This window comes from Gallinula chloropus (assembly GCF_964237585.1).
Source record: "Gallinula chloropus genome assembly, chromosome: 5".
Lineage (NCBI taxonomy): Eukaryota > Metazoa > Chordata > Aves > Gruiformes > Rallidae > Gallinula > Gallinula chloropus.
The window spans coordinates 60,568,140-60,584,010 of NC_140090.1; the positions used below are offsets into that span (position 1 = coordinate 60,568,140).

Here is a 15,871-nt window from a genome sequence, read left to right on the forward strand (position 1 = left end):
ACTACCTCCTGAAATGTACATGGAGAGGTCACTTCACTTGCCATCATTTAAAATGCTTTTAATTGCTCCATGCTCTGTTTTTTGCATATAACTCAAACCCAACAAAATCGAAAATGATTGATATATATACACTGAAAAGACAACAGAAAAACAATCAACAGAAGGCAAGTCAAGTCAAGGTGTACAGCACCTTCAGAAAAACTCTGTTCACCAGTAACAGGAAATTAACAAAATACACCCCCAAATCAAATTTGGGCTCCAAAAGAATAAAGAATTGAACAGTATCCAAAGTATCTATAAAGCTGAAGAGATGAGAGAAAACCCAGACTTTCATACTATCCTCATATGCTTAGGGAGTTGAAAGCTTTAAAACATTAAGTTTTAAAAAGCTCTCATATTTGAATAAAATCTGCTACATTCTTTATTGCATTTTGAAGGGCAGCTGAAAGATAACCCAGGGAAGAGATTAAGCTTTTGTTCAGGCTCATGGCTTGTCACAGTATAGGTAGAGAGTCTGCATGTATATCCAAAAGGCTAAAGGCAGAGTCCCAAGACTACAGAATGATTTCAGAAACAAGCTTTGGATCTTCCCAGTTCCTGCCACATATTCGAGGAGATCCCAGACATGAGCAATGAAATATACAAGGTGAACAAAGCTTTGGAGTTCAAAGGAGACCACAATGACAGTGAGGTATAGGGAGGTTCTGAAGAGCCCAATCAGTTTTAGCATTTCAAGACAAAACGTAGAAGAACAGATAGCAGGTAGGTCATCTTGCAGGTAGGTTAGCTCGGATGTCGTGGCTTTGATACTATCAGCTGCCCATGCCTAGATTCCATAGGAAAGTCTGTCAGGAGGGCAGAATTAATTCACAGAAAGGAGGCTGCACTGGGAAGTGACATTGCAAAACGGGCAAAGAGTGTCATATTTAAGCATAGTCTTTTAGCAACCTTTTAGCTCAAAGACTTTTCTTCAGCTGCTCTGTTTCTGCTTTTTCCAGATTTACAGTAGTCAAGAAAGAGTGGCAAGTTGGTGCCAGTAACTTAAATCAAGGAGGGTGGTTTCCAGATATGTCAGGGGAAAGAAGTCATCTCTGTGTCCTATGCTTAGATGGCAGAGGTTTTATTTCCACAAGAAAGAAGCAGCAACAAGTTTGCATCAGATAATTCTGGAAGCTTCTCTACACTGCAAACAAAGGTGAAAAGACCCAACTATATTTTATCCATAAAGCCAGAGGGCTTCCTGGGGGCTTCAACCTGACACATAACACGGTAATTTTAAACAAATTTAATTTCCTTCCACAAACCAGCTTCGTTAGTTGATGTGAGGTCATTAGAGCGTTACTTACCCTGATGAAGTTTCCGATTCATAACCTGCTCCTACTAAAAGTCTGCTAACTCTACTGAAGTTTTATTGCTACAGTCATAATGATTCAAACACATTCATAAAACCTTGAGATCATTAAAATCACTGTGTATAAAGAGCCTTAACATTCTGATTAAGTGACCCCTGAAGATTTATATTCCCATTTCCTTTTTCATGTACATGTTTCCACGATCTTGAAATATGAATCAGTTCAACAGATTTACAAGACAAACTTCAGCACAGGTGGAATTCCCTTTCCTCAGCATTCCTGACCTCCAAATGGAAAAACAAGTGAGAAATGTGATACCCTAAATGCTTGCTCAGCAGTAAAACAGAGCCTCTTTGCACATATCATATCAATGCTGAAAACTTTTCTGACTGCACTGTGCATGGCTACTTGCTAAAGTAAAAATAAAAAATACAGTGTTCCTGTATTTGGGGCAGTGACCAGCTAATACTGAGTAATATCTAAAGATACAATTTTACACTGATTTCTTGAAGAAGAAAATGAGAAAAATTAAGTGAATGGTTGTGGTGCTCAGCCACTGTTTGGGGCTGAACTCAGCTCACCTGTGCTGACTGCTTGGAGAGGTTAACTCTGGCCTGTTTAGCTCGATATTATTATGTTCAGTGGTTTTATAATTAGGGATTTGATGTAAAAAGTTGTATGCATGCACTGAAAGTATGTACAGCAATGTACACAGAATGACTCTTTCATCAGTAGAAAAATATTGAAAGCCTTTGCCTGAAACTGAGAACTGTCTTTTTATTGCAATTTAGGATTTCTACCACTCTCGTTCATTAGCAATGTGTTCTTAAGGAGCATTTTCAGTCACATACTGAACATAATTACATCCCAAATAATACAATTTGTAAGACAGAACTCATGATACTAAGCTTAATTTTTGTGGTAAACTAAGAAGAAATCCAAGACTACTCAAACATCTCTGAAGAGACTAAACAATTTAACACACCGTAAGATCTGATATGGAAAGAAGTGGGCTATAAAAACAGGTAAAACCCCAGGATTTTCTAGATACTGAAGAGAAAACAAGTCTTCCTGTATTAAGATATTTTTTAAGTTAACAGAGCTACTGAATAAAATTAGGAAAAGCGATTTTTTTAAAAAAATAAATAAATCTGCTGTCAAGCAATACCCTTTGCAAGCTCAAACAGAAACTCTGTCAAAGGGCTGAGTGACTATTTCCTACACTGTATTCACAGGGTTATTTGAGGTTACTTGACAGGGCCATGACAACAAACAAAATCCTGACACAAGCCATGGGAAACAAGAAGTCATCATGATTAAATGATAAAGTAATCCACCCAGCATTGTTTTCCAAGTGACACGGTTGATACATGGACACAAGACCATAACTGGATACTAAATACCACTTCACAAAGGGAAAACAGTGATTCATTTTCATAAAGCTGTATCTCTTCAGGACTTTTCATCTAATATTGTTGGCTGATCTTTTATTTTTTCTGTTTGACTGCAATGATTTGGAAGTAGCTTTCATGTGAAATCCTTTTGTATTGCGTTTTAGGTAATAACCAGTTTGCACTGGCCATCCAGAAGAAAATTCATGTTGCTAACTTCATGTTGTTAAGACTAAGCTTGAATATAAAGCAGAAGTTCCATTTTAAGCAGAGAAAGATTATTGTTGGCATCCAGTGGCTGTTGTTGTTGCAATTAAATTAAAAAAGCACCTTAAAACCCTCCCAGAATAAAATTTCTAACTAGGAAGCTAAAGCTATGACTCACAAATGTATTTAGACTAAAAGGTAGTTTTCCTGTATGGTATTTAAATTCTCCAGTAAAATGACTCACCATGGTTCCAAAGGGTATAGCTCTTGAAGCATGATAATAGATGGCAATGAAGTTAATGAAGAAGGCAGTTCCACACACCATTGCTGGAATAAGGAAGGCTCCAATGAACATCTGCTTTATCCATCGCCTTCCTGTAACAGATATTCCAATGGGACTGGTGAGATTACAGCGTCCTTTGTTTAAAAAGTCATCAGCAAGCTCTCCAGAATTTAGGTGTTTGACTTCTCCCCCAAAAAGGTGAAACAAGTAAGGACATACTGCATCAACACAAGAGCCAAGAGTCAACTAATGGTTTCATCTGATTCCTGGCAACTCACAAGATGCAGCATATTAATCAAGTTATTAGGCCAGGTGAAAAGACAGGAAAAGGGATAGAGTGTGAGAACATTTCAGCTTAAGAACTGCATATGCTGACTAAGCTGGCCAAAGAAACTGGGATATGAAAAATAAGTGTATATGCAAGCCACAGATTAGTAGTAGAGACAGAGATAGCAGAGCTGGCCCTGTGCAGAGCCTGCTCACACCCTGCGAGTACACAAGAGCTCAGCACTGCTCCCGGGACAACTCTGCACTACAGCTGCTTTCAAGCAGCACCTGCTCTGGGCTGTCTTGACCCAACTAAACTGACTCCATACATTCAGGATGCATTAAGGAACTGGCTATCCCTGGTTTAGAGCAAAATGCCACAGTATTTAATATACACCAAAATTGAACTCAGATGTAGAAGGAAAGCAATTTCTAAACCCCAGGCATGAAGGGAACAGCAACACTTGTTAGTAGTTATTACTAAGTTTAGAGCTCCCTAAGGAGCTCAAAAAAACCCCCTCTTCTTGAGCAACACCCTGGGAATTTTCACTCTCTACTTTAGCTTTCTATGTTCTTAAATACTGTCTATATTTAAGTTTAATACACTGTAGGTGCATCTGTAATATGCACTAAATAAAATACAGCCAGAAAATTAGCATATGCTTTTCAAGGCCCTAATATACCTAGATCTGTTTTTCTAGGTTTATACAGGAGCCACATGAAAAGAAACAGCTAACCTCCAAGTTCAGCTTAGAGTGCAGCTGAGATTGAATACTAACAAGTATGTTGTGCTAAAAAGACAGAAATTTTCTTTTGCAAACTTTACCAGAATTATTTGTCCTAAAGCACTGTAGAAGATAATGGATATTGATTACTCTTTTATTGCAGCATAGGGAATGGATGAGGCTATTGGACTGCAAGGATGTAATTGGTCATAACTCACAGGCATAGCGGGGAGCGCTTGAAGACAGCCTGTCCAAATCTATTATGTCAGTTTTATTGGGCTTCTGTTCTCCACTGATAGTCATTTTGAATTTGCTAAGTATAAAGCAGAGCACATACTGAAAAGTAGAATAACCTTCTTTAAAAGATGCTGTGAGCAGTTCCCCACAATTAATGGTCTAGTAAGTACTGCATACTCATTCTTTCTGTGCTAGGCAGCTAACACCCCAAGAACCTATACAGGAGGGACTATGCCAGAGCGATCCACAGAGGATGACACAGGCTGTTTAACAGCACATGGCAGGGGAGGGAGAAACTACTGTACTCTCTCAATGTCTCAAGCCAAACAATTATACACAAAAGTGTAACAAGTAATTCACAAGATACATCTGTTAAAAGTTCTTTAGCTCTTCAATTAACCAAATTTAATTCAAATCGCTTTCAAATTAACCAAAGACTTCAGCTATCTTTAGATAGAAAATGCAGTCAATACTGAATAGGAAAAAACATGAAACTTAAATAGACTCAGAATGTTTTGTGTTCATTAAAAATCCAGTGGGTTCTATCTGAACAACCTAACTCCATGAGGATACTTCTATATTGATGAAAACTAATAGTAACTTCCCCATTTAAAAATATAGTGAAAATGGTGAAAAGTAAAAGCAATTTACCTCCTTGTCTAGCATAAAGGCTTCCTCCAAAATACCCATTCACTGGCGATGTTGCAGCATAAACAAATATAGCTGTACTCAGCATAGATCCTCTCCTACAAGAAATGGTTTTTTGATAAATGAAATAGAAAACCAAGCAGTGTTATGCAAAACGTTACAGTAAAATATGTACATTTAGAATAAGCAGCTATTTAATATTTTCAGGTAAAATTTTTGAAGTGCTTAAATTCTAAAGTCTGCATAAGAAGGATTCTTTGTATCTAAAGCGTCTTCTAATTCTATCTGGGAAGAAGAGTTCTGATATACTACATTCTTTCCTAGCACGCATTTATTTTCATCACAGTAGAAAATCTCCTCTGTCCAAAATACACTGACATTTTGATCTGTGTACCTTTGTTTATAAAGAACTGAATTATTTACCTGACACACATTAAGTGCAAGATTTAACTGTTATAGATAAAAGGTACTCTCTGCTCAATATAAAGGTCAGTATCAAAAAAACATACACCAAGATTGTGAATGATGTTTCTGCCATCCCTCAGAAATTAACTTTTAAGATTGCAAGTGTTCATCTTACAGAAAATTAGAAAACCTGATTTAGAAACTATAAATACTATAATGAAGTCACAAATCAGCATGGAGTAGTCCAATCAGAACAGTTTAGTCATTTTTAAATTATCACCTCATTAAATGTTGGAGTACTCATTTTGGCATAATTTTTCTGAAATTTCACATGCAAGGCTAATAATTTTAAATCACAAAAGCCATCTCCAAATACATTTTTAAAAATCATATCTAAGAATAGCAAAATGTAACTGTTATTCATTAATGGATCTGTTTCCCTGTGTCCCTCTGCTACTACTTGATAGCAAAAAGCAGTAGAAGGTTTTCAGCCCATTTGCTGAATTGTTCTGAAAGATTCCAGACTTTGGTGTTTTGGATCCGATGAGACATTACTGGACACCTGCCCTACTCAAAATAGAAGCCTTTAGTACAACCTGCTTCCATAATTGTATGGACTGAAATATACCTGCTGGTTGCATACATCAGTACCATTATCATAACACAGGCTTCTTAGCAAAAATAAGCAATAATGCCACTTCAGAAAGTTAACTGTTAGACAGTAACCAATTTTAACAGTTTCTCTATCTTAAGCCAATTTAGGAACGCAGGCCAAACCCCAGAAACCCATGCACAGCCTGAAGTGACCCACATTAAGTCCAGGCTGCCTGTAAAGTGACCAGCAGATGTTCATCTAAAACTATCTCAAGATTTCTTATTCTCAAGTTTACTCACATTTCAAATACCCTCAAAACACACACCAGCACTAATAAATGAATAGCTGACATAACCAAATTTCACTGAGACTTCTAGTTGGCATCATCTACATGATCCCCAAGAGTTTTAACAGACCTGAAGAACAATGATGGGAAATCATCCCTGTAATGCTGATTTACAGTCTTTTTCACTCACATAACTATTTTCCTAAACTATTTTAGCCTAGGAAATAAGAAAATTCTCCAAGACATTTCTTAGGAAATAAGAAAATTCTTATTTTCTGCACCAGATTTAGTCAACTGTTCAGTTACCCACAATGAAATGCACTTTCAAAGTGATATAAAGTCCTATTACAATAAAAGACTAAGTAAATGTAAATGTATCTTTTAAAAGTACTGTTCTGACACATTTTACAATTGCTGACAGCTTCCCCACAGCACACAAACATCCTGAGATGATTTCACTCCCTCCCTTAAAGGGCTCCTATGCTGCACAATTAAAAATGCGTATGCAAGTCTACACAGAAATGTAACCATGGAGCACAAGGGGGAATAACATGATATGAAAAATTAAAATGTGACAAGATACTGGAACTACCAAGTAGCTTTTTAAACACACTAGGAAAACGTGGCTAAATTAAAAAACAAGAGTTCTCTCTAGTGGCACATTAGAAGTACTACAACTTGTTAAAATCAAGTTACAGGTGATATGCAAGGGAAAATAGAATAGATGCCAGAAATTTTAGTTATTGCCTAAAAAACAAAGCACTTGTAAAAAAAAAAAAAAACAAACAAACCAAAAAACACCAACCCCCACAGCATCAAAAATATAATCAATACAGAAACAGATGAAGTCCATCCAGGACACCAAAAAACTCAAACAGGTAAAAAGGAAGGAAGATAATTAGGTGAACCACAAAGGGTCTCCTAAACTTAAACTGGAGTACTGTTTGTTTTAAATTAATTCTCTCCAGTCAGGACCACAGCCCACCTGCAGGAGGGACGTTTTACACACCACACCTGTTGAGCAGTATCTGTTCAAAAGAACTTAAGAAGTTAAATGTCCAGCCCTGAGAAGACTTGTGGGTAAGACTGGCTTCATGCATCTTCGGCAGTAAACAGGATCATTCACAACACAACACACACCTACTACAGTCTTTACAGGACAAGAGGGGAGGGAAGGGTAAGAAAAATAGGGGTATCCTGTCACTCTAATGAAATCAGGATGTGAAATATGTACCTTTTAACATTTATTTCCCATATAATCTACCCATGATGCTGCAAAAGAACAAACTAGTTTCATAATAAATCATGTAAAAAGCATGCCTTAAAACAGTAAAATTAAAGGACACTAACTCATATGGTAAGAATAGGCCAAAATTTCATTACAAATTAAAGAAACCTCCCGAACACTACATCTCATCATTTGCCAACGACTCCCACTTTTTTCCAGGCCAGTTAAAACATTCATTTTCGCAATTATTTTGTTCATTTAAGCATTTATATGCAGAAGGCATGGCACAATTACACTTACTCTGTGTATAAATCTTCTATCATTGCAACAACAATGACTATAAGAGACACAGCAAAAATTTGACAACCAGAACCAATAAGCGATGAAAATATTAGAGGATGACTGGATGGTCTAAAAACATCTCCATGGACCTGCTTCCACCCATACTCATCACCTAGATCTCTGTCCTAGGAACAACAAAAAAAGATTAAATTGAAGTCTAGTCATGACAATTAATGACACACAGAAGCTAGGCATAAATTAAATGTTTGATTTATTAAAGCAACTTTCCATGCAATTACGTCTCCTCTCCTGACTGCACAGAATTGAGGAGAAAAGTTTATTTTTCAGCTGTTTATTAAGACATTAGAAATTACTATCCGAACGCATGATGCGGTAAAAGCTTTCAGACTCCCTCCCTGTACCTAAAGTCCTCTGAAGTGCTTAGGAGCATACACTGGCTTCTATCACACACTCAGAATGGACCTCACTTAACTGACGTGTGGATATGAACATTAACACAGTGACTACAGACAGAATTCCGGGTTGCAAACTATAGGCCTGTTATACAGAGAACCAGTAACACTTGCAAGGCACATAGATGTAGGACAGTTTCCCGCCCAGTTGAAGGAAGCCATTCGAAGCTGCTAACACCATGAAGGTACAAAGAGAAAACACTAAGCCTTAACAAAAAAAAAAAACCCTTGAAAAGCATGCATGCAGATCTTACCATATCATCCATTTCTTCCTCTTTGCTGTACCTTGCATAATCTTTTCGCAAAGTTCTCATTAATATCATAGACACTAAGCCAACCAGAAAGATCACCATCATAAAAGAATTGAAAATTGAAAACCAGTGAATCTACAAAAAGAAAAAACACATCCTTAAGGTTTAGAACTAGAAACATGTTTCAAATTTGTTCCAATTAGGATAAACTATTGCCTGGCAAGACAACTTGTCAGCACCAGCTAACAATAAACCTGTATTGTAAGCAACGCTGCATCAGTATGAAGTCCCACTAAAAGTGGCCTGTGAAGCATCACACACAAAGCTTTTCAACAGCCCCGCTTGTTCATGACTAAGTTACCATATCTTAGTTCAACGCCAGCAAAGCTGGAACAACTGTTTACACACACTCCCTTGGTAAAGGAAAGGCAACGTGATGTACTGCTGTTTAAGTAGTAAAAGAAACGCTCAGAGACAAAAAAACCAAAGGAACCATTCCTTTGCACAGGAGAAAAATTCACAGTAAAATTACTTTGCTTTATGACAAGCACGTCTGGTTTCCACTGAGCTCCAAACAGAATCCAAACTTCCTAATTTCAGAAAGCAGCACAGCTCAGGATACTACCTTTAAGGAGGTTACAACCACGGGTTTCAACAGTCACAAACTGGTATCACCAACTGGTTTTGACTACAGCTTTTTGCTTTGAATTTATTTCAGTAAAAAGTGTACATATGACCAACTGCAGTTATTCAGCTTACAAGTTGTACAGTTGTGTCCCTGAAACTTCATTGCTCCCAACTGTATGAACACGTTTACTTCTATTTGTTGGGGGCTAGAAGCTTGTGGGCAAACACTTACTGAGGCACTCTAAAAAAAAACTGAAGCCATTCTATTTGAGCAACAGAATTATCATCTAAAACCCACAGTCCTAGACCTTTCATTGTCTCATTGTCCCAGAAAACCTGGGACACCCAAAGACTCAAAGATGTCATCTAAAAATTCCATGGCATCTTCTGTACTAAAGCAACCATTTCAAGGGGATGTTTTGTAAGGTTATCTTAGAACAATACACACTCTGTGCTGAAAGAAAGATGGGTCAAGATACTTGTCAAATCGGTCTTCAAACTTCACATCTGATTTCTTCCATTTCACCTAGAGAGACACAAAATTGAAATGTCATTATAGTATGTTCAGCTACACTCAAACGTAGAAACCCAAAACACATTTTTAAAATCATCCACTTCAGATGTATCCTTCAGTATGAATCCAGGTTTTGGCAAAAATAACGGACTGATGTTCTTAAAGACTGGTATCTACAGATGAGACAGAACAGACGGACACCTTGCCTCAGGCATCTAATCCTGTCTATGCTTATGTTTTAAGAACAAGGAAGAATCAGTCTTGCACTGCCTCAGCTCCTGCTGTCTCTGCAAGACAAACCAAAGATGAAAACTTTTAGCTGTCAAAAACAACTTTTCACTACTACAGAAGCAGCTCAAAGATACTCATGCTGAAGATGCCAAAACCAAAATCCATCAAATGACCCTATTTTTCAGTTTTGCGAAACACAGAGTTCAAAGATGATGTTTTTTTCCCCATAGTAGGTATTTGTAAAACAGTGAATTTTCTTGAACCACTTTCAGGCAGTGCCTTTGAGAGACCCTCCCAAATTTGCCCAAGATTTGAGAACAAAGGTTAAAGAAAAAAATCTGTTTAAATACGTTCAAGAATGACATACTGGAAAGCACTGGAGTTCTCCCAAAGACTTTTTCTGCTGACACCACGTTCCCTTTTCTCAACATTTCATTGTGCTGCATTGTAGGAAAAAAGGCTTGTAGGGAACATGACTGGTGTTCATCAAGCCACGACAACACCCTCTACTTCTGCTCACCCAACAGCAGCTGAGATCTGCTTTACTGCCATGAACTGAGACTGGTGTTCAGTGAAAATCACCTGTAGCTATGTTCTCAAAGTACAGTGTCCAAGTAAAAAGATGCAGTCTACCAGAAGTGAGGGAAATTAGAAGATATGAGAGCAGATTTAAAACAGATGCCAGTAGGAAAGAAGAGGGCATACACTGAGATCCAAGCTAGCTGGATAAGAAGGATCAAATTGGACCCTAAGAGCCAGCCATTAAAATTTTGAAAGCTATAAGCTAAAACCTGCAGCCTAGGTTCTGTAAGACTACAGGATTCTGCAATCTAGACACTTTAATTGCCAATGAATAACTCCAAAACTAGCTGGAAAACTATGCCTTTATGGCCATACTGTCATAGGGTAGCAGCATATTACTGCTATCAGTTACTTCACTCGCTGCAGAGAGGACTGCTTAAGATTTGGAAGTCTTCATCATACTAATTACCTACATCATGCTAATAAGGTAGCACAAAGTATTTTTCAGAATTTTTGCAATATTTTAATTTCTATTTTTAAACATTTCAGAAATGAAACACAAATCTACATTAAATTCCTTTCAAAAGCATGCCGAGATCAGCAAATATCAGAATTTTTTGTGATCTTGAAACAAACGCAGCCCCTTTTGCATATCTGTTAAAAACACATGACAAGGAACTATCCTTTCGAGCATACGTTCTCTTACTCAATACAAAAGGAGGAGCATAAATGCAGATTGAATAGTCCTAACACTCACTGCAGTCCTGAAGCAGATTAAAAACCCCAAGACCCCAGTATTACTGACTTTGAGGTATGACAGTCATATTCTACATTTAAATTATGGTTTTCTCCACGATTAGTAGCTCAAAACATAAAGAGCTTTCAACACTGAAGCAGACAGATTTCTCATTAAGAGCATCTGCCACCAAGAAGTGCTGCATAGAGCAAGTCCACCAGAGACAATCCAGGAATTAACCACCACACACATGCCAACCCAGACACTGCCCAGTGGTGCCAACAGAACTGGAAAGGTAACTCTTGCACTCTGCACACTGAAACTATTTTAAGGAATCATCTAATGCTATTTTCATTACTGGCAACTACTCAGTGCTGTCCACTTCAAAATTTGCAGAGTAAATGGACTTCACAATGCTGATGGCATTTGAAATAGAAAATTTTAAAAATTCTACTATCAATTTCGCAATAGAAATAGGGAGATTAGCGTAGATATAGTTCTATAAAGCACAGATAAACCAAGTATCTGCACTTCAAACCATACACCTTATACAGCACAAGACAAATGTAATAGTGGCAAGAAAATCCGCTGAAACAAAATCTTACGCTGACACCTACTGATAACACATTGCTAAGAATTAGTCTCAGTATACAAACGTGGTTAACATGAGAAGTGAACAATTTCAAATGTAACTGATATCAAATGATTGAGGGGGGAAACAAAAATGTGACTTTTTTTATCTCTCAGATTAGGAAGCATGTTTATTCGTTACCTTTTATCACAGCAATTCAATGTAATAACAAAGGGTTTCAGGAAAAAAAAAACAACCCTTACTAATAAGGTTATATAAACATGACAAATTTCTACTGGAACTGCAAAACCAAAATAAGATTTGATAGTAACTGCCAGCAAAGTATGAAGGCTTACAGTGGGTTTTGGTCCTAGCTCAAAATCAAATGCCAGTCTATGATGAGTGTCAGAGCTCCAAACATTCAGAAAATGTGTACCTACTGGGGGGCTTTCCTACAGTCCTACTCTCCACCCCTTTTAGGATATCTCCCTTTCCCACAAAACATTTTTCTACAGATTACAAAAGCTTCGGATTGTTTGAAGTGTTTGCAAAATAATAATTAGATATTTATTCTTAATAAACAATTCAAGGTTTTCCAGTAATGAAAAAGAATCCCTGAAGGAGTGAAAATGCACCTTCCTCTAGCATAGCCTGATGTATTAATACATAGTAGTAGGTGCATGAGTACCTACTTTTGATCATTTCTCCAAGTAGAGTTTCTTAGTACAGATGCATCACCAAATTACTTACTGAATATGACATCTGGATTTTTGTGTTTGGTACCAATTTCACCTTTCCTTCACTGGTCAGGTTGACATCTACAATTCTATTTCCATTGTAACCGATTTCAAGTTTTTTGTAAGTCCAGAGGTAATAGTCTTCTCCATTTTCATCTGCTTCTCCAACAATACCTGCAGAGGAAACAAGCGTAAGCATCTATTACAGGCATGTTTTTCAAATAGTCTGTAATTGTTTTAAAAGAGGCACTATAAATGCTTTACCAGCTAAAACAGCAGCAACACAGCTACAGGACAAACAGAGCAGACCTCAGCAATGATCCAGTTCTTACTTTTCAGTAACTTACTACAAAGTGTTTCATCTACTACAGAACAGTTCCAAAGAACATACTATGCTGGGGAAGTTCAGTCCAACAGTCACCAAGTTCACAGGCTACAAGCATCACCTTTGAAGATCACATACAAGATAGAAAGCCACAATAAAAGCAGCACACAAGATATACTAAGGTGGGGGGAGTGGGCTAACAAATAGGAGAAGGTACTGAAGAGGTTATGACAAAGCAGCAGGTGTATGAAGGAATGGCACTTGTGCATTACCTGTACTTTTTAACTTTCAAGGTGGTATTTCTCTGTCATGTTTTTAAATCACGCTCATCTGTCAGGATTGCCTTTTATACGCCATCCACCTGAAACACGTGCCAGTTTGTGCCTGTACCATACAGCCTAGCACCTGGCACACCATCTGTTCCCATGGTAGTATCCAAAATCATGACAATACAGACCTCTAAATTACTTAAAGGACGTTCTGATCATTCACTACCTGAAGGAATGAACTAACACAGCGTAACACATACTTAGGGAGGTGTACTGAGAGTCAAGCCCAGCCACTCCACTGTGGGAGAGCAATTCAGGAAAAAGTAAAAATGAAATAATTTTATCTGAATGCATTTTAAAAGACCTAGTTGCCTCTTTAAGATCAGAAAATAAAGTGTAAACCTTCCAAAGCACTCAAACAGCAGTTTGAAGTAATTATCTTTAGTTATTAGCAGTTAGGAAAGTTATTTAATGCCTAATCTTTACTGAAAATAGAGTACTCCTCATTGGACATCTTAAGGACTTCCTAAGGAGAATTTAAAACATTATTAATTGTGCATATGACTGACATCAGTAAGCCATACCAAGGTGGAAAGCCATAAAGAACATAACTACATTTTGCCAGAAGAAAGGAGGAATGTCACACGTCCATCTGAATGAACCCAGAGAAGCAAGTGGTCTGGTCTGAGAAAAGAATTGACCAGAAGTTACCTAGAATTCTTAGCAAACATTAACACCATCTGAATCCTTTTCTTTCAAACTCGTCAGAGAACACTCACTTTCTTTTGGTAGCACAAGAGGAAAAAAAAAAAAGACTCTGGCCATTTACACTTAAGGAACAAAATTTTGGTTTAATTCAGCTACAAGACACAAGTCAATGATGGAAAAAAACAGTGGACTGGGTGATACAGTACACACAATACATGATGGCTAGCAGGGTTCTTAGGAAGGGTGATCTGGGTGAAGTAGATCAACATGATAGCCCACACATAGTAACAAAAAAGCTGTTTCAGCACAAGATAGTCTTAATGCAAGGTGAGTGTAACCAGTTCTGGGTACTATCTTAATAAAACAAACAAAAAAACCTTCTCAGTATTCAGGCTATTTGAGATATCATCATAATTACTGAAGTTGTTACTCTTGCATATTTTAAACAGTCTTAATGTTTTCAATTGCAGTTACTGACTCTCAATCAACCAAAAGATTTTTTTCTTAGCATCTCTACCACATTGCATGGTACTAAGCAAGTCTATGCAGCACAGCCAAAGACACCAACAAGCTGGAGGAGCCATCTGTACAGTATCATTCATGCCATATACATAACAGGAATTATTTATAATAAAAACTGTTCAGTGGGCAGTAAGTCTCAGAGCTTTAAGTTTTAGGCAGCACTTGGAGCCCAAAAATATTCCCATTGCTGAACAGAGACTCGGCAAAACCAGAATTCATCCAGATAAGCTATATTCACAGTTTTCTACAGCATACTTGGAACACAACAGTCATAAAAACTTGTTCAATCTTGCAGATAAACACTTTTGATCAGTTCAGGTGCATCCACTCCCTGCTCAGCCCCAATCAAGAACAGATTCTTTTTTTCTGAATAAAGCCCAGGCTAATACTTTCTGACCAATCTGCAGTCCTGCTAATTTTACCTGGCCCTCAGGAGACACAGACCAAAATCTTCAGCACCACTTGCTTTCACACCTGATGTCAGATTCTACCATTGCATAATATTAACAATGCACTGAGGTTCTGCTTCCAAACAATTATGAAAACCAGCTTCTTAATATCATTTGAAGATGATTCAACATGTTTGTTCAATGCGGCATTAGGAATGACTTCTTGTGCCCACAAAGCGTAGTACTGAAGAACATTAAAAATACTGATTTTTCAGCTGAGAGCATAACATTTAGTCAGTATGGAGAAGATTTAGTAAGTATACTTGTTCTTATGTATTTAAGGCAAGTAAAAAACGTTCCCAAATAAGATCAGAAAAATCAGTTCTAAAAAAGAAAGTTTGCAAGAGTTGCTAGCCACAAAGCCAGCTTATCATCTGTCATCCTCAGGCAGTTGAAAGCCTATATAGCTGCCCCTAGTCTAAGAAAATCATTTGTTGATCTTTTGCTGAAAGGTCAAAAGCTTTAAAAAAATTTTTTAAAAAAATCATAGCAACAACTGTCATTCATGCATACCTTTAGAAAGCCTACCAACAACTGTGCAAGAATTATTGTAAAGGCCACACAGATTAATTAGAGTCTACTCCAAGCTCTGCCACAGAGCTGCTACACGCACTAAGCAATTCAGCTGAAAAGAACAGACATGAGTAATTCTCCTGTCAGGCATTGTAAAGTTGTCTCAAAAACAGATACACTAAGTAAAAAAAAAAGCAAAGAAAAAAAGCAAGAGTCTTCTTAGCTGTTAAATAATAATATATAACTACATAAAAACCCACTAGCGTTTCTGGCTGGCTGAGGTTCATGTTTGTTGAACAGCTACTTTCCAAAAACCATTAAAATTTAAAGAGCTAGAATAGCCCACCCTGTGACAGAATGAATGTCAGGTAGCATTATTAAGCATGCTACTGCAGCAAAGGGCTTTTGTCATGTGGCTTGACCTGTATATTTCTGCAGGTGTTGTTGGATTTTGTTTATTTTAGGCAGCTTTATGGTTCTTTTCCCTGTATATCAGGGAGATCAGGGCTTGGGGGGT

General features: G+C 37.4%; 1 protein-coding gene across 1 annotated transcript in view; it reads right to left on the reverse strand.

Moving 5' to 3' along the window:
• The window catches only part of TM9SF3 (transmembrane 9 superfamily member 3), a gene marked incomplete at its 5' end in the record, with an annotated part of 45,231 nt that overhangs the window by 11,636 nt on the left and 17,724 nt on the right, over positions 1–15,871 (reverse strand). The window contains 6 exons of the mRNA XM_084264314.1: positions 3,195–3,325; positions 5,114–5,208; positions 7,925–8,091; positions 8,634–8,765; positions 9,706–9,783; positions 12,582–12,742. Coding sequence (XP_084120440.1) covers positions 3,195–3,325; positions 5,114–5,208; positions 7,925–8,091; positions 8,634–8,765; positions 9,706–9,783; positions 12,582–12,742 — 764 coding nt within the window. The remainder of the gene's footprint in view (positions 1–3,194; positions 3,326–5,113; positions 5,209–7,924; positions 8,092–8,633; positions 8,766–9,705; positions 9,784–12,581; positions 12,743–15,871) is intronic.